This window comes from Rhincodon typus, chromosome 5 (assembly GCF_021869965.1).
Source record: "Rhincodon typus isolate 14 chromosome 5, sRhiTyp1.1, whole genome shotgun sequence".
NCBI lineage: Eukaryota > Metazoa > Chordata > Chondrichthyes > Orectolobiformes > Rhincodontidae > Rhincodon > Rhincodon typus.
This window is the reverse complement of record NC_063336.1, coordinates 91,523,118-91,546,322: the sequence shown is the minus strand read 5'-3', so window position 1 is coordinate 91,546,322 and position 23,205 is coordinate 91,523,118. Positions and strand designations below refer to the sequence as shown.

Here is a 23,205-nt window from a genome sequence, read left to right as displayed (position 1 = left end):
ATGGGATCATCCAGAACGCAACTGTCTTAAGTCCTTCTTTCTGCAAGGTCCCATTCACATTATCAACCCTCTGATTGCTGACTCCCAGTTCAGCAACATTTTAGCTTTAAAATTCTAGTCTCTTAAGCATCTCCAGTTTTAATCGCTCCACCATTGGTGGTTGCGTCTTCAATTGCGTGGGCCCTAAACTCTAGAATTCTATCCCTACACCTCTCTACCTCTTTCTTCCATTGATACATTTCTTAAAAGCTACCTTTTATTCAAGCTTTTAAATATCTGAGCTAATATCTCCTCATGTAAACTGGTGTCGCATTCTCTTCTATATTACTCTTGCCTTGTTTCACTTCATTAAAGATGCAACATTAGCGTAAGTTGTTGTTGCTGGGATACATGCAAATAGTTAGCAATTGTGATAACCCAAACACAGTTATCATATAACCACCAGGTTCACAGCGAGAAATAGCAAGCCAAAACTGGGCAGGGGTGGGGAAGAGTCTTTTAAGCCTTATCCCCACTCCCTCCCCTCCCAACTGATGCTTATTACCGATCTGATGTTATATTCAATAGGGCATGTAAATAGGCAAACAGCGTAAATGCTTGAAATTGGTATATGGTCTGTTAAACACGAAAATCAACATTGCTCTCCAACTGACGAATGCCCACTGAAAATCTTGGCTGCAGATGGATGGAACATATGGTGTTTACTCTCCACCTTTTTGAACCAAGTGATGACAGCCTTACCCCATGCTGCACTAAAGCTCTTACAAAGCAAAAGGCTTAAAAAGTATTGAACTTTCATTCACTTGGGCCGAGGAAGAAGCAATAATCGGACTTCCTACATGCCAGACAATTTGTGCATATAATCCTTACTATGATCTCAGCTTGACCTGAATGAACAGCACAAGGAAGGAATTGAACCTGGTAGTTTCTGATCTACAGCACTAAACTTATGAAATTGAGCTGGATGGCCACATATCTAATGGGCAAATTTCTCCATCATCTCGATGGGAAATTGGGACAGATGTCACCTTCTTGAAAAAGAGCATCCTACAAGCTATAGTTGATTACTCCCAAAACTTTCAACTTTTTGCTAAATCATCAAACGATGAGACACAAGAGAACATCTGTCAGATTATTATTGTCATCATGAAAAACAATAAGTATTGGAGCTGTGGCATGGAGCCCAATTGTTGTTCAGAGTTGTTGGGCAGGGAGGATGACAAAGTGTCTGACTCTGACACCAAGACAACAGGTACGTTGGGTCTATGGTGAATGGGGGTAAGGGTTTGGGGGAATGTGGTGTTGTGACAGGGGGAGTAAAGCAGAATCTGATGGTGGTGGGAAAGGATTCAAACTGTGGCAGAGAGATGAAGTTTTTGCAGCCAAATAGGCCTGGAGTTTTGCTTAACTAACTCCCAGCAGTGAGTGGGTCACAAGGGTGGGACCCTTCCACATGCTGTGTGTGTGCGACATATCAATGATTATTTCCCCAGGAGAAAGCCAACATAAGCAATAGCACAGCTCAAAGTCAGGTAAGGAGATAGTCAATGAAGATACAAGGCAAGGACCTTACTATCTGTTCTCCTTTGCACCTAATGGGTTCAAATCTCAAATAACCTCTGAAATGCATATGCTAGTGCAACTGACCAAATAAATTGAGACATTTGCTGCTGACATAGTGTACATGTGCCTCCAAAAAAGTATTCGATACAGTGTCGCACAGCAATCTTGTGAGCAAATAAATTGCTAATGAAATATGAAATTAGTTGAGTGACAGGAAACAGAAGAAAGTGATTGGTGGATTTTTTTTCTAAACTGGAGGAATGTCATTGAAGAGATTCCCCAGAGATCAATGACGAGAACTTCACTCTTCCTGCTTTATATTAATGGACTACAACTTGGTGTAGGACGCAATTTCAAAATTTGCTGACCATACAAAATTTGGAAGCATTGTGAACTTTGAGAATCTTAGAACCTAGAAGAGAAGGGTAATGTGGTACTTTGAAATTGCATGGAATGAGCAGACAAGAAGCAGATAACATTCAGTGCAGAGAAGTGTGAAGTGATTCATTTTGGTGGAAAAAAATACAAGAGACAGAAGATAAAATTCCAAGGGGTTGCAAGAGCAGAGGAATCAAGATGTACATGCTTGCTTGCCTTTAAAGTGATACACCAGGTTGGGAGAGCAATTAATACACTATCTAACATCCTGGGCTTAATTGATAGGGGCATAGAAAACAAAAGCGATGAGGTTAATCTGAACTTGTGTAAAACACTTTTTCAGCCTCAGCTGAAGTATTGTATCTCGTTCTGGATGTCACACTATAAGGATTATGAAGGAATTAGAGAATGGTTCCGATGATTAGGAACTTCAATTATGCAAAAAGCTTGGAGAATTTGGGGCTGTTTTCTTTGAAGAAGTGAAGGCTGAGACGGAATTTAAGCTTAAACTCATCTGGCGTCTGGACAGAATAGACGGGGAAAAGCTGTTTCCACTGGTGGAAAGGCTAAGAATGATAATGGATTGTTTTAAGGTATTTGGCAGAAGAAGAATTGGTGATATGAAGGTCTCTTATAGTAGTTAACTAAAATCTGAAGAGACAAATAACAAGAGCTCATTGAAACATAGGACTTTGGAACAGAAGTCGGCCATTTTGCCCTTCAAGTTGTGGTCAATCTGGTTGTGGCTGTATCTCCCCCTTGTCTTTCCCGTGTAATCTTTAAGTCACTTTTCTATCAAAAATCTATGAAACTCAGCCTTGACCAAATTTAAGAACCCTGTCACCATGCTGTTTTCACATGAAGACTAGTTTGGGGCCGGAATGCCCTGTCTGTGAGTATGGTGGAGAAAGAGTCAATCAAAGCATTCCAGGAAAATTTGAATAATTTTTGAAAAGGAAGAATGCACAGAGTTACAGGGACAAAGTAGAGGAATGGCAAAAGATGCATTATCTATTAGATTGTCAGATAACATTTTCTCTCTTAAAACTGAAACACAACTGGGACGGTAGTTAGATGGACTGCTTTTGCAGGTTCTCCTCCGTGGCTTACAATCAGAAATTGCAAGAGCTCATTACCCTTCCAGTGAAATCCCTTTGTTAGTGAGCATCTGACCTATTCTCAACAAATGTTCATTAATGATGCCCATTAAAATCAAAGGATCAGAAGGCTCCCCCCTCATTTCCCTCCCAGCAAAAAGAACAGTCTAGGGAATGCCAAAGATGGGTTCAAAATGAAATGCAACCTACACTTGTATTTCTCAGACACTTATCAAATTCCTGGAGGAATTCTTGGACCATTAAACACCGTAACTGACAACTGTGACTGTCACAAATGAATATTTCTTTGTTTGGATTGGCACAGTAACATGATGAGATATCCTCTGCAATATTACTCAAGAGGTATACTTTATATCTCTCACTATGTGGATTCAATTTGTTCAATCTAGGAGGCTTCAATTACATAAGAGATCAAAATGAGCACTATTTAATTATGAAAAGGAGGTCATTAGACACAAACACTATGATATACAGTGCCAGTACTACTTAGTAGCATTGAAACAAGAGAGTCACATTGTTCAAAGAATTGGTTGAATTCAGTGCCTGATGATCATGAAGCAGAGGACAGGAAATGTCCATGAATTCCATGCAATGCACCCTTCAGCTCATCTATATTTTCACTTTGTACTTGAGATTCAGAGCAGCATCTTGGAAGTATTGCCATGCAGACGTGGGGGAACACTAGATTAAGGGATGCTGTTTAAGAATGCAAAGTCTTCTTTTTAAGGCAGAAATGCTGAGGATTTATTTTCTCCCTGAGGATCAGAAAGTGTGAACACAGGGTCACTGAATTTACTCAAGATCAAGTTTGACAGATTTTGATACATAAGAGATTTAAACTTTATGGAGGAGAGGCAGGAAAGAGAAGTTGAAAACACAACCAGATTGCCATGATTTTGTCCAGTGGAAGGGCTGAATGGCCTACTTCTGCTCCTAAGTCCTGGGTGTTGATCAATTTTTGGCATTCATCATTCTAGACTTTTGTTAATTGCCATACGAAAGACCTTCAAAACAATACACATTAATGTCATTGTTCTCAACATTGCCCTTTGAGCAAACAAATCCTAGTTAATTGACAATATGACAGTTGGATAATTATTTACATGTTGCAGCCTTCTGAGTATAATATCCCTCAAGTCTATAGTCTTTACGAGTGCAATATATCACACCAGTAATTGTGTGTGGCTACATATGCTTAATGATGACAAATTGCCAATTATTGTACGACTTCATTTTGACAAGTGAAATGAATTTTGTTCTTCATTGACTGGTGTGACTTCCAGTGAAGTTGCTAAAAATATAAAATTGTTTAATGTTTCCCATGTAGATGACCAGAAATCCTATGTTTAAAAAAAAAATTGTTTATCAGCTGAATAAAATAAACTGTCATCAGAGGGGGCACATTTAAGACTATTTCTCTAATTCATGCTCGAGTTAATACAGAGATTTTTATATTGATGTACAAATGGTTTCTTTATTATTAGCACCTGAACCTTTCTTTAGTGTCAAGATCATAATTAGGTGTGCAGAAGTCTGACTATGGTGTACACTGTCATGTTTTCACCATAACCTCTAATTTCTTTCCTTGTTCTAACCGAGGAAGTAGACTGTCAGACTTTTTCCAAGGCACATCAAGTAGGTGACTAGCTGTCCTCTATCCATCCCCTCACCATCCTGCTGTAATTTCTATTGATTCTGTTTTAGTGGCATGATGTTTAGTGTTTTATGATGTTAGTTCAGATGCAATTTCTCATTGAGTATCTCTAATCTGATGAGCTTCTGCTGTTAACCTTTACAAACAGGTACAAATAAGGCTATCTTGATGCTTTATGAGTCCAAAGTCATTCTTCCGAAATAGTAGTGGGCTGGCCTACACAGCCTGTGTTGTAAATTTTCACATGTTTCGAGTTGAGAGAGTCAGAGTCTTTGTGATTTATTGTCAGGAACCATCACAACGCAACAAGGGTTGATGAAGCTCAGTTCATATTAATCTGATATCCTTGAGTTTTGATGTGTGTCCTGACCATAAAGAAGAAGGAAGGTAACTCAACAGGCACATCACAGTGGAATCCTGCTTCTTCACAAATCCTTTTGTAAGGATGAACCGTGAGTTTCACACGTGACTGGGAATTGCCCGTATTTCAGTGAGCTATTTGCTCGAACGTTTGGCGTTGTCTTCACCAAGATTACTAAAATCACCAGATGTGTTGCAGCCATCTTAAAAGCTGGTACATCCATTCTTAAAAAGAGACCCTTTCGTTGGAATTTGGCGGCACGGTGGCTCAGTGGTTAGCACTGCTGCCTCACAGCACCAGGGACCCAGGTTCGATTCCACCCTCGGGTGGCTGTCTGTGTGGAGTTTGCATTCTCCCCGTGCCTACATGGGTTTCCGCCGGGTGCTCCGGTTTCCTCCCACAGTCCAAAGATTTGCAGGTTAGGTGGATTGGCCATGCTAATTTGCCCATAGTGTTCAGGGATGTGTAGATTAGGCGGATGGATCTGTGTGGGATGCTCTGAGGGTCGGTGTGGACTTGTTAGACTGAAGGGCCTGTTTCCACACTGTAGGGATCCTATGATCTATGACCTTCATGCGTGTTCTGGGCTTGACAGCCACAAGGGAAGATATGGCTGGGATTAACCTCCAGGCAAGACTTTAAGTGGCTCCTTCCTCTTCAACTGTGGCGATGGTAGAGCTGGTGCATTATGGTTGCGAACGGAGTCTAGCAAGAAAATGTCAGATGCCACCCCAATACTGTGAATATTCCTCAATCCCTTGCTGTACTGAACATTTAATGGAAAACGCTTACATCACAGAAAAGACATGACTAGTTCCCTCAATGTGTGTGTGAATCAGACCATCCAGCTGTTTTCCATCTCTTTCTACCTTGTCTCTGGGTCAGCTGCCGTGAACTTGTCACTGCTGTCACAGTGGAACACAATGCCTGTGAAACAGACAAACTGCAGGTGGGAGGTAGGATGCTGTTACAGCCTGCGAATCCACTTATTTGTCCCTGTGGGTTAGCAAAAATACTTTCTCCTCAGTAATTAGATTTTTGAAATTGCATATATTTACATTCCGGGCTGCTGGGAGCAGGATTTCAACTCGTTGTCATTTTGTTGTGAAAAATACTAAAGAAAGACTTTTAACTTAAAGCATTTGAGGGAAAGATGAGACAAATAGTGATCAGTGAAGGCAAAAAAAACTATACTTGAGACATCATTATTTCTGTTGGCTTTTGCATTATGTTGCAATTTCTTGGAAAATGTGTCACTTTGTGAATAAAGTGATAAGTAACCTATGTCTTGCTGCTACATGGGATTCAAGTGATTTCAAAGCTTGAGCTGCACTTATTAAAGAATCACATCTACTTGAAGCAATTCCATGCTTGACTTGATTTGCAGTAAGTGGAACTTGCTACATTTATTCCTGATGAGCCTCAGATGCTCATCCAATCCTGTCACTTTATGTTCAGAGAGATTACTGCGTTTTGTGTGGCGATGACCTCTGACATTGGAGGAGCTCTGATGTAGCTGGTTGGCATTTGCATGAAATGGACTTGAGTTCAATTCTGTGCTGTCAGCACACTTCCTAAAAGCAATAATTGACTGCGGCAAGGGCCACCTCTGATATTTATGCAGGGTCATTAGAAATGATCACAACTATATCATTGGATGCATTCAAGAGGGAGCCGAATGTGGCCTTTGTGCCTGAAGAGATCAAGGGGTATGGAGAGAAAGTGGGAGTGGGATACAGAAATTGCATGATCAGCCATGATCATATTGATTGGTGGTGCAGGCTTGAAAGGCCAAATGGCCTACTCCTGTTTCTATTTTCTATGATTCAATGTTTCTATAGACAATGGCCCTTTCTCTATAATCCTCTGCAGCTGGGGACAAACTGGCCTAGTCTATTACCAAGTGTACTCTTTCATCCCAGAGATGATGCATTAACAGAGCACATCTAGGCATAAAAATTAGTAGGTTCAAGTCAGCAGTAATGGGAATTACATCCTGCAGTTTTTGCCCTTCACTATCATCCCATGTACAACATGATTTTCATATCCTTATTTCTCTATTTTCTCCAAATGTAATAGCTTTATTTGTTCTATTCACATGCTAGTTTTAATGGTTTCCAATGCTAAGACATATGTTCCCACACAACATCTGCTCATTTGTCTCAAATCTTGTCTAACTCTGTAACACACCTAAATTTCTGTATTCCTCTCATTCTAAATGTTGAGCATGAGCATCCCTGATTTTAATTGCAGTACTACACCCAGCCATGAATTCAGTTGCCAAGATCAAGATTCTGGAATTATCTCCCTATTCCTCTCACCTGTCCATCTTTATTTTGTTTTTTTTTAACCCTTGAATGTACTCCTGGAAGGTCTTGTGGCCCATTGGTAGTGTCCCTTCCTCTGGATCAGAAGCTGCAGGCTCAAATCCAAATGGCCATGGAAGGTGCGCCATAAAGCGACTAAGCAGGTTATCATGAATCTACAAATCCTTTGGATACACCCTTGGCAGGCAGTAAGAGCAGGAGAGTTTCCTGGTCAGCCAGAACCATGCATAGCTGCAGCACGACTCCACACACACACCTTTTTTGCCATGAGTATGTATAACCGTAAGACAGAGGAGCTAAATTAGGCCAATCAGCCCATCAAGTCTGCTCTGCCATTCAATGAAACAGAACATAGAAACATAGAAGATAGGAGCAGGAGGAGGCTATTCAGCCCTTCGAGCTTCCTCCACAAATCATCACGATCATGGCTCATCGTCCAACTCAATAGCTGAATCCTGCTTTCTCCCCAAAATCTTTGATCCCATTCACCCCAAGTACTAAATCTAATCATATCTTGAATACATTCAATGTTTTGACATCAACTACTTCTTGTGGTAATGAATTCCTCAGGCTCACCACTCTTTGGGTGAAGAAATGTCTCCTCATCTCTATCCTAAATGGTCTACTGCGAATCCTCAGACTGTGACCCCTGGTTCTGGACACACCCACCATCGGGAACATCCTCCCTGCATCTACCCTGTCCAGCCCTGTTAGAATTTTATAAGTCTCTATGAGATCATCCCTCATTCAAAAACAATCCTAACCTAGTCAATCTCTCCTCATATGTCAGGCTCGCCATCCCCGGAATCAGCCTGGTAAACCTTTGCTGCACTCCCTTGAGAGCAAGAGCATCCTTCCTCAGACAAGGATACCAAAACTACACTCAATATTCCAGGTGTGGTCTCACCAAGGCCCTGTATAACTGCAACAACACATCCCTGCTCCTGTACTCGAAACCTCTCGCAATGAAGGCCAACATACCATTTGCCTTCTTTACTGCCTGCTGCACCTGCATGCTTACCTTCAGTGACTGATGCACAAGGACACCCAGGTCCCACTAAATATTCCCCTCTCCCAATTTACAGCCATTCAGGTAGTAACCTGCCTTCTTGTTTTTGCTTCCAAAGTGAATAACCTCACATTTATCTGATTTGGCTGATCTGATAATCCTCAACTCCATTTTCCTGCCTTTGCCCACAAACCTTTGATTCCCTCACTGATTAAAAATCTGTCTATTTCAGCTCTGAATAATGACCCAGCCTTGACTGATCTCTGTAATAAAGAATTCAACGGATTCAATCCTGTCTGACAGAAATATTTCCTCATTTCTTTAATATGTCTTTAATGTGTGACCCCCTTATTATGAATTTATACCCTCTAGTCCTAGATTCTCCAACAAGGAGAAAACAATGACATTCCACATCTACCCTGTCATGTCCACTAAGATTCTTATATGTTTCAATAAGGCCACCTCTCATTCTTCTGTATTCCAACAAGTATAGTTTCAATCTACTCAACGTCTCCTCGTAAGACAGTCCCTCCACCCACCAAGTGAACTTTCTGTAACATCCTCCACATCCTCATTCTGAGGAAGTATCCCGTGCACGCAATCTACCTCACTGTCCAGACTTTTATTAATCTGATCTGCTATCTCCTTATCTACTTCTATGTTACATTTTGTTTTATAATGTCTCTGTGAGGTGCCTTGGACACTCCACAACATTAAAGATATTTACTTATCACAAGTTTTGTTTCTTTTCCCCTCCATTATTCGCACCCAACTGGTTAGACCCAAATGTTATTTTTTTTAAATTTTTTCGTCAATAACTAATGACCTGCCTTGTGTTCCCTGTCATTAAAGGGTCTGAAAAGGTGAATACTGAGGAGTGCTGTAAGCCCCATCCATAACGATCATAACATTGATGTCATAATATAGACCTGATGACGGAACAGCTTAGGAAGTCAAAGGAGTAAAACCTACCATCAAGTTCCTCCTTGTAGACATTGTTACAGAGACTGTCATGTCAGTATATATTGTACACAGTTGTCAACACGCAATAAAATGCATCTTCTTTAAAACAACATCCTCCTTTCACTGGATGAGCAAGTGGTTTTCCTCCACCACATTGGACTAAGAAAGCCCCAAGCTGAAAGAGGATAATGGTAGCAAGCCGACTCCATGGTGAGCAATAGTGCACATAACCAGCTGGTCTGCCATGAGGATTGCTCATAGCTGTGTCTTTGTAACAGACAAATTTAGCATCTTTTGAATAATTATTAAAATGCAACTGATGTCTCTAGAACCAAGGATTATTGTAGAGCATTCTGGAAATAGACACTTTTTAAAAGGAGAGCTTTAAGGAATGGTTATAGCTTGCAGTTGTGTTTGGAAACTGAACTAAAACGATTACAAGGAGTACATGAGATTACCAAATGTTTTACTTTCACAACAGATCTATTAATAGAGAGCTGCCTGCTCTAATTGCATTGCTTAACTTAACAGGTGAGATGAAAATGCTTATCTCTTCATCAGCCTTCAGGATTTAATTGTCCCACACAGCAGATAATTAATCCTTGTATTTGACAGAACCTAATGGCCTTTCTGTCATTTTCAGCTGGGCCCAAAATAAATGGCAGATCAAAAGGCACTGATTCAGGAACTCATAAAACCAAAGCTCCAGGTTAGTATTTATTCCAGATTAATTACTCAGCATGTGCTATGTTTCAGTAATTTTCATTGTGTAAAATCTTTTTCAGTGTGCATTATAAAATTTGAAGCATTTCAAAAATGCTAGAAATTCAAGGCCTTGATATTTGTATATGAGAGACTTTTTTCAAAAAAAGAGATTTTATTTAATCCTGCAGTTTGCTAAATTGCCTTCGCGAAGTTAAAGTGAGCACTATTAATTTTCTGTGGTTACAGCAATGTAAAATCTGTTCACCCTGTTGCAGACGTAGCATGAGTGCTGCAGTGATTGTTGCCATATCCCTTCATAAAACAAGAAGCAAAGAAGCTAAATGTTCACCTGTGGGAGGGACAATCATTGGGAGGACAAGTGATCATGTAGGATCAAGGCTCACAAACACTGTTCCCCTTCTCTCCCTTCCAATCTTCACTCCCATCTCCTAATCTCTGTCAAGAGTCTGAAAAAACTACAATGAATCCATTGTGAATGTGCAGGTGTATCTGATAATCTTGCACGCATGGACATTTTCATTTGAATTGCACCTCTGTCCAAGACTTCACAATGACAGATGCTCTCCAAGCCAAAAGGTTTTCTCTAACTTGTTTCAATAACACGAAAGTGAAGGAAACAGTGGGATATTTGCACTGCAACCTGCCAGTGGTTTTACAGTGTAGACCAACTGAGACAGTTTCGAGTGGAAAATGTTCATGTTAACTGGACACCTTCTTGCTCTTTCATGGAAATAGTGGGCCGGATTTTCTGAGGAGTGGCAATCATAACGAAATTAGCACTCTGCTCCAGCTTTTTTTTTCCATTAGGATAGAGCTCTGCATTTCTGGCATGAAATTCTGATCATGACTTCTTCAGAAATGCAGAGTGTACTTTATATCGAACAGGTGCCCTTATTGTGCAGGACAGTTGGGGAGCAGTCAAACTATGTCCTATTTTACAGCGCTAGTTGTCATGTTCATAGAATCATAGAATCCCTGCAATGTGGAAGAAGGCCATTTGGCCTATTGTGTCCACACTGACCTTCTGAACAGCATCCCACCCAGACCCACCCTGCCCCGCCCACCCTGTTCCTGTAACCCTGCATTTCCCATGGCTAATCCACCTAGTCAGCACATCCCTGGGCAGTATGGGCAATCTAGCAGGCCATTCACCCCGTCGTGTCCCTACCAACTGTCTGAAGAGCATCCCTCCCAGACCCATCCCATCCCTGTAACCCTGCATCTCTCGTGGCTAATCCACCTGACCTGCTCAACTTTGGACTGTGGGAGGAACCCGATGCAGGCTTGGGGAGCATGTGCAAAATTCACACAGACAATCACCTGAGGCTGGAATCAAATGCGGGTCTCTGGAACTGTGAGGTAGCAGTGCTGTTCACTGAGCCACTGTGTTCTGTGATGTGAGTGTCCAGCAACACAGACAGCTACTTTGTCAGCTGCTGTGAAACAGTAAGTATGTAATATACATTTAGGCCTAAGATGCCAGATAACTAGAGTGCCAAGAGGGTAAAGTGCCAGATAAGTGATGGAGTGTGCAGGGCAGGTTGGGGTGTGCAGGAAGTATCAGGTTGAGCAGGGAGAGGTGGGAGTCATGTCTGGCAAAGGGGAGATAAAGTGTCAGCTCTGGGAGGAGGTGGGAGTACTGAGTCTGGTACAGTGATGTATCAGGTCTTGGAGGGAAGGTTGCAGGGCTGTTACACTCTACGGGGAGGGGAGTGGTTCCCAGGAAAAGGGAGTCAAGTCCAGTAAGGAGAGAGTGTTGGACCGAGTTCAGGGTATGTGAAAGGTCTGAGGTAATTGTAGCTGGAGAAGTGGATGGAGAATATAGTAGTTACTCAGGAGTTAGTCTTTTATAGATATTTCTGGATAACTATTAACCACAGCAAAACCCTCCAGAGTTTCTGATTTAAATGGATACTTTCAGAGAGCTCCAGATCTGGGGAATTGCCCAGCAGAAGCTTAAATTTCCAGGGGAATTCTTTCAGAGCTGACGCTTCAGGGATTCTGCAGGGTCCCGATATCCAACTCCCATCTACACTGCAGCAATAACTCCCTGGCCATTGAAACATTCAGGTGAATGTTAGGAATGATTCCATTTCAGTGAGGGAAGCATTAAGTATAAGTGACACAACAATGGCTTTCAAACCCATTGATGTCATCTGGAAAGAAATGTGAACAAAATCTCTTCCACTCTCTGAAGGCAGTATCTTTCGTCATTATTTCCTTGCAGATTGTCACTGGTGGATATTTTTCTTAAATTTGTTGTATATTTGCTGGTGTGATTTAAATGCAGCTTCTGTTACTAAATCTTCATTTGTTCCTTTAGTTCCTCCAGATGTATTTGCTCCAAATTCTATATGGAAGGGCTTCTATGAATACCTTGGAAAGAAACAACCAGCAACATTAACTGTTGATTATTTTAATATTTCCAATGGTCGTGTAAATGTTACATTCCTCGAGCACAGCAACATGGCATTAAAGTTGTCGGGTAAGTTTTCATCTCCTGCACTGCCTCTTGTTGTGGACCAAATAACATAGATCAGGTCTGTATTGCTATTTTCTTTAACAATGAAATTTCTTCATTGAAATATTGTTTGAAACCTATTTTGAACTGATAAAAAAGCTGTTTGAGGTGCAGTGTAAAGAGAAGCAGAGGCACTAAGATCTTGCTAAGAGCAAAAGAGCCATATTAGAATGTAATTCAGGCAGTGCAGGATGTGCAGGAAGAGAATAGGAAAGCAACCCATTGCACAATGTCAAGGTTTCATCACTGTGTTGGAGGACAATTATTATGAAGCATCACAAGATATTTGCTAATACCATTTAAAGTTAAATCTGTATAGTTAATTAAGGGTCACATGATTTTTATCTAAATTGACCTCACAGTAAATCAGTCTCAGTTTCTGACCTGATCAGAGCAGGGGCTCTTCTGGTGCAGTGATAGTGTCCCTACCCCTGGATTAGGAAGCCTGGGTTCAAGCCCCAGTTTCTCCAGAGTTGTGTTGTAACATGTACAAACAAAAACAGAAATTGCTGGAAAAGCTCAGCAGGTCTGGCAGCATCTTTGGAGAGAAATCAGAGTTAGCATTTTGGGTCCAATGGCCCTTCCTCACAACTCATGTGTCATGACGTGTTGGAGCAGATTGCTTGTAAATGTCTATGACCTGAATGGATCAAATCTGTCAGACACTTTGCCGGTTCAAGTTGATGTTGCAGAGGGTGGCATTATTCCTTCATTATCTCCCCACAGTTACATGCAATGGTTTCTTCATGCAGCCTTATTTTTTGGCTGGTTAGCCAGTTAATACCCCAATGGGGTCACAAGCTAACATTAGTGTATAAACAGACTGGGTTCAAATTGGATTCGTTCAGGGTTCTGATATCCTTCTTTCTGGAACTTTCCTTTGTATGGAAACTTGGAGACTTTGGGGACAGGGCTAGGAGGATGAAAGTAAGGGCTAATTCTGCGACTTGTCAGTCTAATGGATTTTTAAACTCATTTAAAATAAACAGTATGCCAAATAATTTCACATGAATGCATTAAGCATTCATATGACAATACCATCCAGTGCATTTTCCGGTTGAAGCTTATTGTCGAAAGGTAAATGGTTAATTGACTTTAGAATAAATTCAGGATTTCAAAAAACCATTATCAATTTGGACTTTGTCAGAGCTCTGATATGACTGTACTCATGACATTTTGGATTATGGAGTGTAGTATAAATGAAAACTACCTGACCTTTGAAAAGCAGTTATTAAAAATTACTTTAGCATTTAATTGAAATGCAGGAATTCAGCTTCATGGACCTGGGCAACAAAATTCGGATCTGTGGCACCGCTCATGTCAAAACTGCAGAAACTCCAATGAGAATAAATATGACAGCGATCTGGTACTCACGATACCTGGAAGACCAAGCACCTATCCCTGGGGGCTCTTTTGGCACAATGGGAGTGTCCCTACCTTGGGGCCAGGAGGCCTTGGCTCAAGTCTCACTTGCTCCAGACATGTGTAAAAATATCTCTGATCAGGATGATTAGAAATATCTAAACTTGAGTTGGGAAAGGCAATAATCTAGGCATCCCGCGTGTGTACCAGTTATGTGTGGGGCAATTTCACTCATTGTCTAACACAGATTTGGCTCTCAACCTGCCATTTTGGACCTCGTAAGGCCTGTTAATGTTCTTCCTTAAACCCACCACAGCACAACCCAAACATATGTTCAACTGCATGAGGAAGTCCCCACCATCACTATTTAAAGGCATCACCGTGGAACTTTTAGGTGGAAAGACTTCCCTTTGCTGATGCAGAGTGAATGGAAGTACTGTCTTCATGGGTGTTAGGGGAGCTCTTGCAAGTTGTCTGAGTGAGAAGGGAGCAGTGTGAGGCATTCATGCACCAAGCCTGTTCTCAAACATTGGGAGGGCTGGTGCTGATGCTGCCACTTGCTGGGTTAGAACTGGATTCCTCTGTGCTTCTTGACAGTGACAAATGCATGAATGTCAGACCTTGTAAAAGCACACAGAGTTTCAGTGGTGCAGCCCCATCAGCCTCTTCGATGCTCTTCCAGCTCTCTGTAGCAGCACTCAGCTACAACGTTAACCGTGGTGGACCTGACGCTCGCATGACTGCTTGCTGCAGTCCACTCATGCTCAATAATTTTCTGTGTGCAGATATCACTCTTTTTAAATTGCCAGTATCTGAGCTGATGGTTATGATTGTCAGATCAAGGGATTTCATTTGTGTCTCCTTTACACCAGGTTACACTGGCTCACCAGCCAGTGGTTCTTAAGTATCTGAGAGCATAAATGTAGGATGGTAAATGTGAGGGAAAGTTGAGTGGATAGAAATCAAGATCCCTGGTCCCACCTTGTATTTGAAATGGATAATGGTAAGATAGAATTTGAGAAGGTGCAAAGGGAGGAACATGCTGTCATCCTAGATGGTTTCTGCATGGTGTAACAGCCTCAGTGACTTCCATCCCAATAATTCACCACACTGTCTCCTTTAAGGGCTTTAGAAGCTGCCTTACCCACTCAGTTTATCTGCAGTGACCTTGACCTACAAGACAATTGTCTCATTGAGTGTGTTGCAATGCATTTGAATGTGTCGTGTTTGATTGTCAGAGTTGAATATTTCCGTGTAAATATGTGCAAGCTGTGAGATACTGCTGGTGGCATTTATATGTGTTTGTCAGTAAACAGAAGCACTGGACTGTGAGGTATGAGTGCCAATTGCTGAAGATTGCTACTGGCTTAGTGAGGGAGGGAAGTGCTTTGAGCAGTGTCTGAGGTCGGTGTTGGATAGGTGATGGCTTTTGACACACCTGGCATTCTCTGATCTTGACCATTTGTGTGAGGTCGGTCATTCAACTGTTTACAGCTATGCAGCATGCTCCTCAGGGCCATGCTCCTTGAATTAATCACTGACAACCTGCTCCCATTCATCTCAAAGTGTAAGTCTGGCAGGAAACAAGAACGCTGGTGATCACACCAGGTCAGGCAGCATCCATGGAGAGAGAACAACCTAACGTTTCAAGTCTAGATGACTCTTCATCAGAGCTGAAGTGAAGTGTGGAGGGGACAGCATTTACGCAATAGTTTGCGGGGTGGAGGGGAAGGTTGTTGGAATGTTGGGGGCGAAGGGATGTTGATAGTTCAGATTAAGTGATTGGAATGTGAGGATGGCAGAACAGTGCTGTGTCTAACTGCCAGATTTGAAAGAACAAGCAGTCCCAGTGGGGTCAAGGTAGGGGTGAGAGGACACGGCGACGGAGAATGTAACAAGTAAAGCTAAAAAAAAGGAATGGGTTCACAATTTGAAGGTGTTGAACTCAATATTAAGCTCATGAGGCTTTAAAGTGCTTAGCTTGAAAATGAAATGTTGCTCTTCCAGTTTCCGCTGTCATTTGCTGGAATTTTTCAGGATGCTTAAGACAGACAAGTGGGCATATGAGCAGGACGCTGTGTTAAAATGACCAGCTATGGGAAGGTCAGGGTCATGTTTGTGCACAGACCAGAGATGTTCTGCAAAGCGGTCACCCAGACTGTGTTTGGTTTCTCCAATGTAGAGTAGGCCACACTGGGTGCAGCGAATACAATGCACAAGATTGAGGAGGTATAGGTGAAACGCTGCTTCACCTGGAAAGACTGTTTCGGCCCTTGGATGGTGAGCAGGGAGGAGGTGAAGGGGAAAGTGTTGCACCTTCTGTGGTTACATGGTTAGGTTCCATGGAAATGGGGTATGGTTTTGGTGGTCGAGAAATGGGACTAAGGTGTCCCAGAGGGAACAAGGTCTGTGAAATGCAGATAGCGGGAGTGAGGTAAAGATGTTTTTGGCGGTGGCTTTCTGCTGGAGTTGTCTGAAATGGTGGAGGGTCATCGTTTAGATGTGGAGGTTGGTGGGATGAAAAGTGAGAACAAGGGGAACCCAATCATGCTGTTGTGAGTGAGAGGAAGGGCATGGGTGATAGGTCCCCCAACCGCATCCAACCTGTCAACCATAGTGGGTGGGAAACCACGGTCATGGAAAAAGGAAGCCATGTCAGCAGCGCTAGTTTGGAAGGTGGCATCATCCGAATAGATACAATATACGCAAAGGAACTGCGAGAATCCGATAGAATTCTTGCAAGATGTGGGCTGTGAAGAGCTGAAATGAAGGTAGCTATGGGAGTCAGTGGCTTTGTAGTGGATGGCAGTGGACAGTTTATTCCCTGAAATGGAGACGGAGAGGTTAAGGAAAGACAAGGAAGTATTGGAAATGGACGATGTGAAAGTTATAGAGGGGTAGAAATTGATCAAGATCCAGGCAGAAGCATGGGGTGGCACCAAAAACGTCGTTAATGAACCGAGAAAAGTTGTGGGAGGGGGCCAATCTAGGACTGGAACAAGCATTGTCCCACATACCCCATAAAGAGGTAGGCACAATTGGAACCCATACAGGTGCCCATGGCCACTCATTCGACTTGGCAGAGGTGAAATGAATTAAAAGAGAATTTGTTCAGTGAGAGAACAAGTTCAGCCAAGCGGAGAAAAGGGGTGATGGATGGAGATTGTTCAGGCTTCTGGTTGGGGAAGAAGCTGAGAGCTCTCAGACCATCTTGATGGGGAATGGAGGTAGAATGGAAGTAGTTCATCCATGGTGAACAAGGCAATTAGGGCCAGGGAACTGGAAATTGTCAAATATGGCAGTAGGCATCAGAGGAATCGTGGATGTAGGTGGGCAGGGTCTGGACAAGTGGAAAGAGAACGGAGACAAGGTAGGGGGAAATGAGTTCGGTGGGGCAGGAACAGGCTGACACAATGGGCCTTCTGGGGCAGTCTGGTTTGTGGATTTTGGGAAGGAGTTAGAAGCAGGCTGTCCAAGGTTCAGAGTCTGTAACGTGGGAGGCAGTGGGCGGAAGATGTGCAGAGGTAATGAGGTTGTGACAGTCCTGGCAACGATGGCTTGATGTTCGGATATGAGGTCATGGTCTGGGGGAGGTAGGAAAAAGTGACCAAGAGCTAGTCTTGAGCCTCCACGAGGTGAAGCACAATCCACCAGACTACAACAGCACCACCTTTGTCGGCAGGTTTGATAACAATGTTAGGGTTGGAGCAAAAAGAGTGAAGTGCAGCAATTTCAGAGGGGGACAGGTTAGAGTGGATGAGAGGAGCAGAGAAACTGAGACGTCTGATGTCACATCAGCAGTTTTCAATGAAGAGATCGAAGGCAGATAAGTGGCCAGAGGAAGGGTTCCAGTGAAGGGTGAATACCGGAGGCAGATGAGGGGATCAGAGGAACGACGGGGGCGTCCTACCCAAAGAAGTGAGTGTGGATACGGAGGCGGCGTAAAAACAGTTCAACAGCAAGATGAGCCCGAAATTCATCAAGGTGGGGGCATAAGGGTATAAAGTTGAGTCCTTTGTCAAAGTCTGGAAGACCTGTTCTGCAGGCATGACTCCTCTCTTTCTTTCCACCCCCTGCATTTAAAAAAACGGCAGTCTCTTCTTTGGCCTGCAGCTGTATTGCTCCTCTTTCCTCCTTCTGACTTTCGCTTGTAAAGACACTTCCAAATCCTCTGCATCCAAAATGCACCTCCACTTTTAAAAAGGTGCAGGCTGGCTTTAATTGAGAGTCAACATGAGCATCAACCTCCCCTGCTGAGCGTGCAGTTAGTAAGTAGCAAAGTTTGTTTGCTAACTGCATCACTTCAACTGGTGCAGGTTAGTTGTGTGTTTCAATTCCAGTGCTTGCAAATGGACCTTCCATTTTTATAGCCACTCATATTCAAATATGGTCCCAGCACTGGAGAATTATCTTACTCTGGACAGGGATTTCTACTTTGGACACAATCAGTGATTTCAATGCCGATCATTTCCATTTTAAAATGCCTTGCAGGTCCCTTCCCTCAAAGTTTCCACTGAACTTCATTTGCAGATCATCACTTGCAAAGTCTGTCATGAATTGGACAGCACATAAAATGATATTTTACAACAACCTCTGCTTGTAAAACGTTCTTTGATTAACAGTTGTGGCTCACTAAAGTTTGACAATCGAGCTGAAAATTGGTTTATCACGAATTTATTCTGATTTTATATCAGTTTCAGTCCACCAGTTACGTGTAACCCAATTTTAAATAACAAAATGAGTTTTTAGAAAAAAAACTCTGGTTGGATTTAGCTACAACAATGATTGCCTTAGCAAATCTAAAATGGGAAACCATAGAGTTTTTACAAGACGGAAAAAAAGCCCTTCAGCCGAAAGTATCCACACTGGTCATTAATTCTATTCCCATTTTCCAGCACGTGGCCTGCAGCTACGCTGTGGCCTTTCAACTGCACAACTAAATACTTCTCAAATACCTTAAGATTTCCTGCCTTTACCACCTGAGTTTCAACTACCCACCACCCTCTGGGTGAAAACATTTTTCCTCAAATCTCCTCTAAACCTCTTATGCCTTATGTTTAAACTGTAACTCCTGGTTATTGACCTCATGACAAAATGGTAAGGTTTCTCCCCATCTACCCTGGTTGTGCCCCTCAGAACTTTGTACACCTCAGTCAGATTCTCCCTTCAGCCTGCTCTGTCCTAAGGACATCAACTCTAGCTTATCTAGTTTTTCTTCATAGCTGAAACACTTCGCTCAAATAATATCCCAGTGAATCTTCTCTGGACCCTCCCCAGTGCAATCACATCCTCCTAAAGTGTGGTGACCAGAACTGCACTCAGTACTCCAGGTGGGGCCTAACGTTATGTACAGCTCCATCATAACCTCCTTGCTCTTATATTCAATGCTGTTACTATCAAATGCAACTATCCCATTTGCCTTCTTCACAACATTAATTTACTTGATGTGGTGCCTTCAAGGATCTATGGACATGCACACCAAAGGACCCTCTGATTCTGTGTACTTCCTAGAGTCCTAACATTCAACATGCACTGTCTTACCTTGTTAGTCCCTGAAAAAGCATCACTTCATGCGAACCAAAATTTATCCAGTGCCTGTCACAAAAGATTAGTTCAAGTTTTAGAATCTTATCAAAGACTGACAAAGAAACATAACGAGCAGAAATTCCCAATGGTTAATTAATTCTTTTAGTCAGACGCAAGAGATGGCAGAAACTCAAATTGCCTCAAATCCAACTTGTGATTAAAATTCCACAATCTTCCATATTGATTACGCCAATCTGATGAGTGGTTGGAAAGGGTATCACATTGACGAAGCAAGTCCAGTCAAGTAGAAACTGCAGACCCAGAACGAAAGTTTGGTTCACGTTCAGTTTAAAAACCTGGGATAGAATGTACAAAAGATATATAAGAATTTTCTAATTGCTCATCACTGATATTAAAGTGTTCAGCTGCACAATAAATACAAATTGTATTCCTTTTCTAAAAAAAAATTAAGTAACGTTATTTTCTTGTTTCTACTAATTTTGTATTCAATTTTGTGAATATTGTTGGACATGTCATTTAAGTTCAACCACAGTAGAATTTATTCAGAAACCACTCTTTGGTGATTAAAGTGGCTGAAGTTTATGCGCTTAATATCTGCCCTAAAAGTAGAATATTTTATCATTTTTCCTGTACCCATTGTTGACACAAAACATTTGCAGATCAGGTTGTGATATTGACTTAAAGACAGTAAGTAACTTAGGGCATTAATTTAGAATCACCCTTAAAGCCAACATAGACAGCAGACTTTAATTTCTTCACTTTGAAGTGGATTTAAATTTATACCAAGAGATACAGAGGCTGTACTCAAACACACTGTGTAACATGTCCCATGTTGCATTGAAATCAATGTTATACTGTATACCTTCTACTTGGAAGAAAACATAATAACAAGCTATTCTTGCGCCAATCATAACCAAAATGCTCCATTTTGTTGTTCATATCTGGTAACCATCTTGAATTACGAACAAACTTTTAGTCTTGATCAAACAGTATTTCAGAAATGTTCAAAATTAGTGAAATATAAGTAAGTGCTGTTCAATGTGAAAAATGGACTTATTTACACTTTCAAATGCCAATTATTAAAATTAATTTTGAACAAATGGATTTTTCATTTTTCAGAGCTCCTTTAGTATTTAGAAAAATTTCATTTGAACACAATCTATTTAGTCATTCACCCAGACATTGACAGTGGTGTCTCAAAACTTCTTTTCAGATCCTTCTGCTCTCCACCCTCACTTAATTTGAAGCAATCCTTAAAATTGTCTTCTTTTGTCAACATTTTACCAATGCTTCTGATATATCCTCCATTCATTCACATTTATTTTCGTCCTTTGCATATCGTGTGAAAAGACCTTAAGGCTAAAGATATGATGCATACACAAGCTGTTGTCATCCAGTGCAAATCAATCATTTCTATGAGCAGGCCTTACCCTAGTTTTGGAACAATAATTATCTCAACCACATCAGTAATCTGATAATCTGATTCCAAGACTCACTGCCATTTTTGGGCAGATCATCTGCTGCATTTACCCATTTCAGGAAAATGAAGAAACTTCTGCTGACTGTCTCAAGGCCCTGAAAAGTGTCATGGAAATCTTTGAAAATTTAAATTTCCATGCATGACTGCTGCCTTTCAGTAAAATTGAATTGTTATAAGCCTGATCAAACTTGTGTGATTTTTCTGTAGGAATCTATAAAAAGGAAGAGACCCGACTTTTTTTAAAGGTCTACCAAATGAAGGGACCTATTGAGATCTTCATAAGCAAGTTCAGAAATGATAACTGGGCTTTGGATGGTCATGTAAGTACATGGTTTCTTGATATTATTCAGTCTGTTGGTAATTTTGAAGTTATATCCCATCAAAGAAAGGCAGACCAGGCTCCTTTCCCAGTTCCAAGAACTGACCTATATGGACTGTACAAATCAGATCTGCTCCATCCCGCTCTTGTGCAGTGAGTTACTTTTTGATACAGTGATTAACATGGATGGTTTAAATAGCTTTAACGCTGCTAGAACTGAGAAATTTATAACTTAGTGAATATTTACATCCTTGGTGACCATCAAGTGACTGATGCATCAGTCAAAACATCTCCAGCTTAACAATGACACTGAATACATTCAAAACTGTCAGCAATCAATGGCAAGCTGTGATATATTAGTGCTACTAAACAAGAATATGAGCAAGAATATTCTCCCTGCATGCTGAAAGATTCTATGAGAGGCATTGTTTTGGCAAAAACATGAACAATGGGGAAGGCTACAAAATTTGTCTCTGAAGCAAAATCAAGAAACTTGTAAAATATTGACTTTGAATAATTTGCAGTTTTGCTGGCCATAATTATAAAGACGTTATCATGGTGCTCCTGCATCTATGTAAAGTGGACATATGGTGACGTCAAACAGCGTCAACCACTGATTTGCCTCCTGAGCTACAATTTTGGATCTTGCAGGTTGTGTTAACATCTCTTAAAGATGGGCCGATGAGGCTCCCTCACTTGTACTACTGAAAATGAGACTTCCGAGGGAGAGGTTTAGGCTTTTCTTTGCTGGCTGTGCTGGGAGGGAAAGTACTCTGCTCAACACTGATGGAGGAATTTTAAAAGATTTTTGAATTCTGAAGCAGTTTATACTGGAGTGCGGAGCACAGAGTGATCAGCTAACAAAGCAAATGAAAATAGAAGCTAAGTATTGTGAACACTGAAGGTCTGGAATGCAAACAGAAATCACTAAGAAACTCAACAGGTCTGTCAGCATCTGTGGAGAGCAAAAACAAAACAAAGTTAATGCTAACAAAGCGATCGTTGACTTTCTTGAGTGATTTTGATTTGGCCTGTAAGCTGAGTGCTAAATTTAAGAATTTGGTACGAATGGGAGTTTGGTGCAGGGAAGGAACAGTAGCTATTTATTTGTTTTGTTTTATTCCGGTGGCTGGTAACTTCTTATTTCATCTCCAAGCAGGTAGACCAAAGAATTTGCAATTACTTTACTAAATTAGTGATGAGTTAACAAATTAAATTAAAAATGTTAAACGGAAAAGGCAGCTGGTTTGCTATGACCACTGCACATGTGGGTTTCTGGAATCTCACATTTGAAGTAAATATCAGTAGCTGGAATAGCTTAGGCTTAGAATGGCTGCACTCCAGTCAGAGCTGCAGTTACCTGGACTCTGTTTTGGGAGGTAGTCAGACAACTCAAGGTAAGTAGAACTTTGGAGATGACCAATGCACAAGGACAGGAGGACCTAACTGGGAGCCAGGCAGATATAGGAATTCATCAGAGATGAAGAAACCTCTCCACCTAACTTTGACCATCATTAATTTGCTAACTCTGCGGACGAGAACAAGTACTGTAGTGTGGATAACCAATATGACCTTGGCAGCACATTGCAGCAGGTCATTCAAGAAAACATTCATGATAGGGAACAGTATATTCAATATTGTATTGCAGCCACAGCCAGGAGATCTGAAACTTGTGTTGCCTGCTTAGTGCCAGGGTTAAGGACGTCCCTGTGTGGCTGGAAGGAAACTTGGAGTGAGAGGAGGAGAGATAGTAGGAACTGCAGATGCTGGAGAATCCGAGACAACAAGGTGCAGGGCTGGATGAACACAGCAGGCCAAGCAGCATCATAGGAGCAGAGAGGCTGACGTTTCGGGCCTAGACCCTTTATCAGAAAAGG

General features: G+C 41.6%; 1 protein-coding gene across 1 annotated transcript in view; it reads left to right on the top strand.

The window, feature by feature from the left end:
• The window catches only part of LOC109928798 (CUB and sushi domain-containing protein 1-like), a 2,165,117-nt gene that overhangs the window by 2,128,604 nt on the left and 13,308 nt on the right, over positions 1-23,205 (top strand). The window contains exons 69-71 of the mRNA XM_048597409.1: positions 11,640-11,663; positions 12,390-12,584; positions 21,217-21,329. Coding sequence (XP_048453366.1) covers positions 11,640-11,663; positions 12,390-12,584; positions 21,217-21,329 — 332 coding nt within the window. The remainder of the gene's footprint in view (positions 1-11,639; positions 11,664-12,389; positions 12,585-21,216; positions 21,330-23,205) is intronic.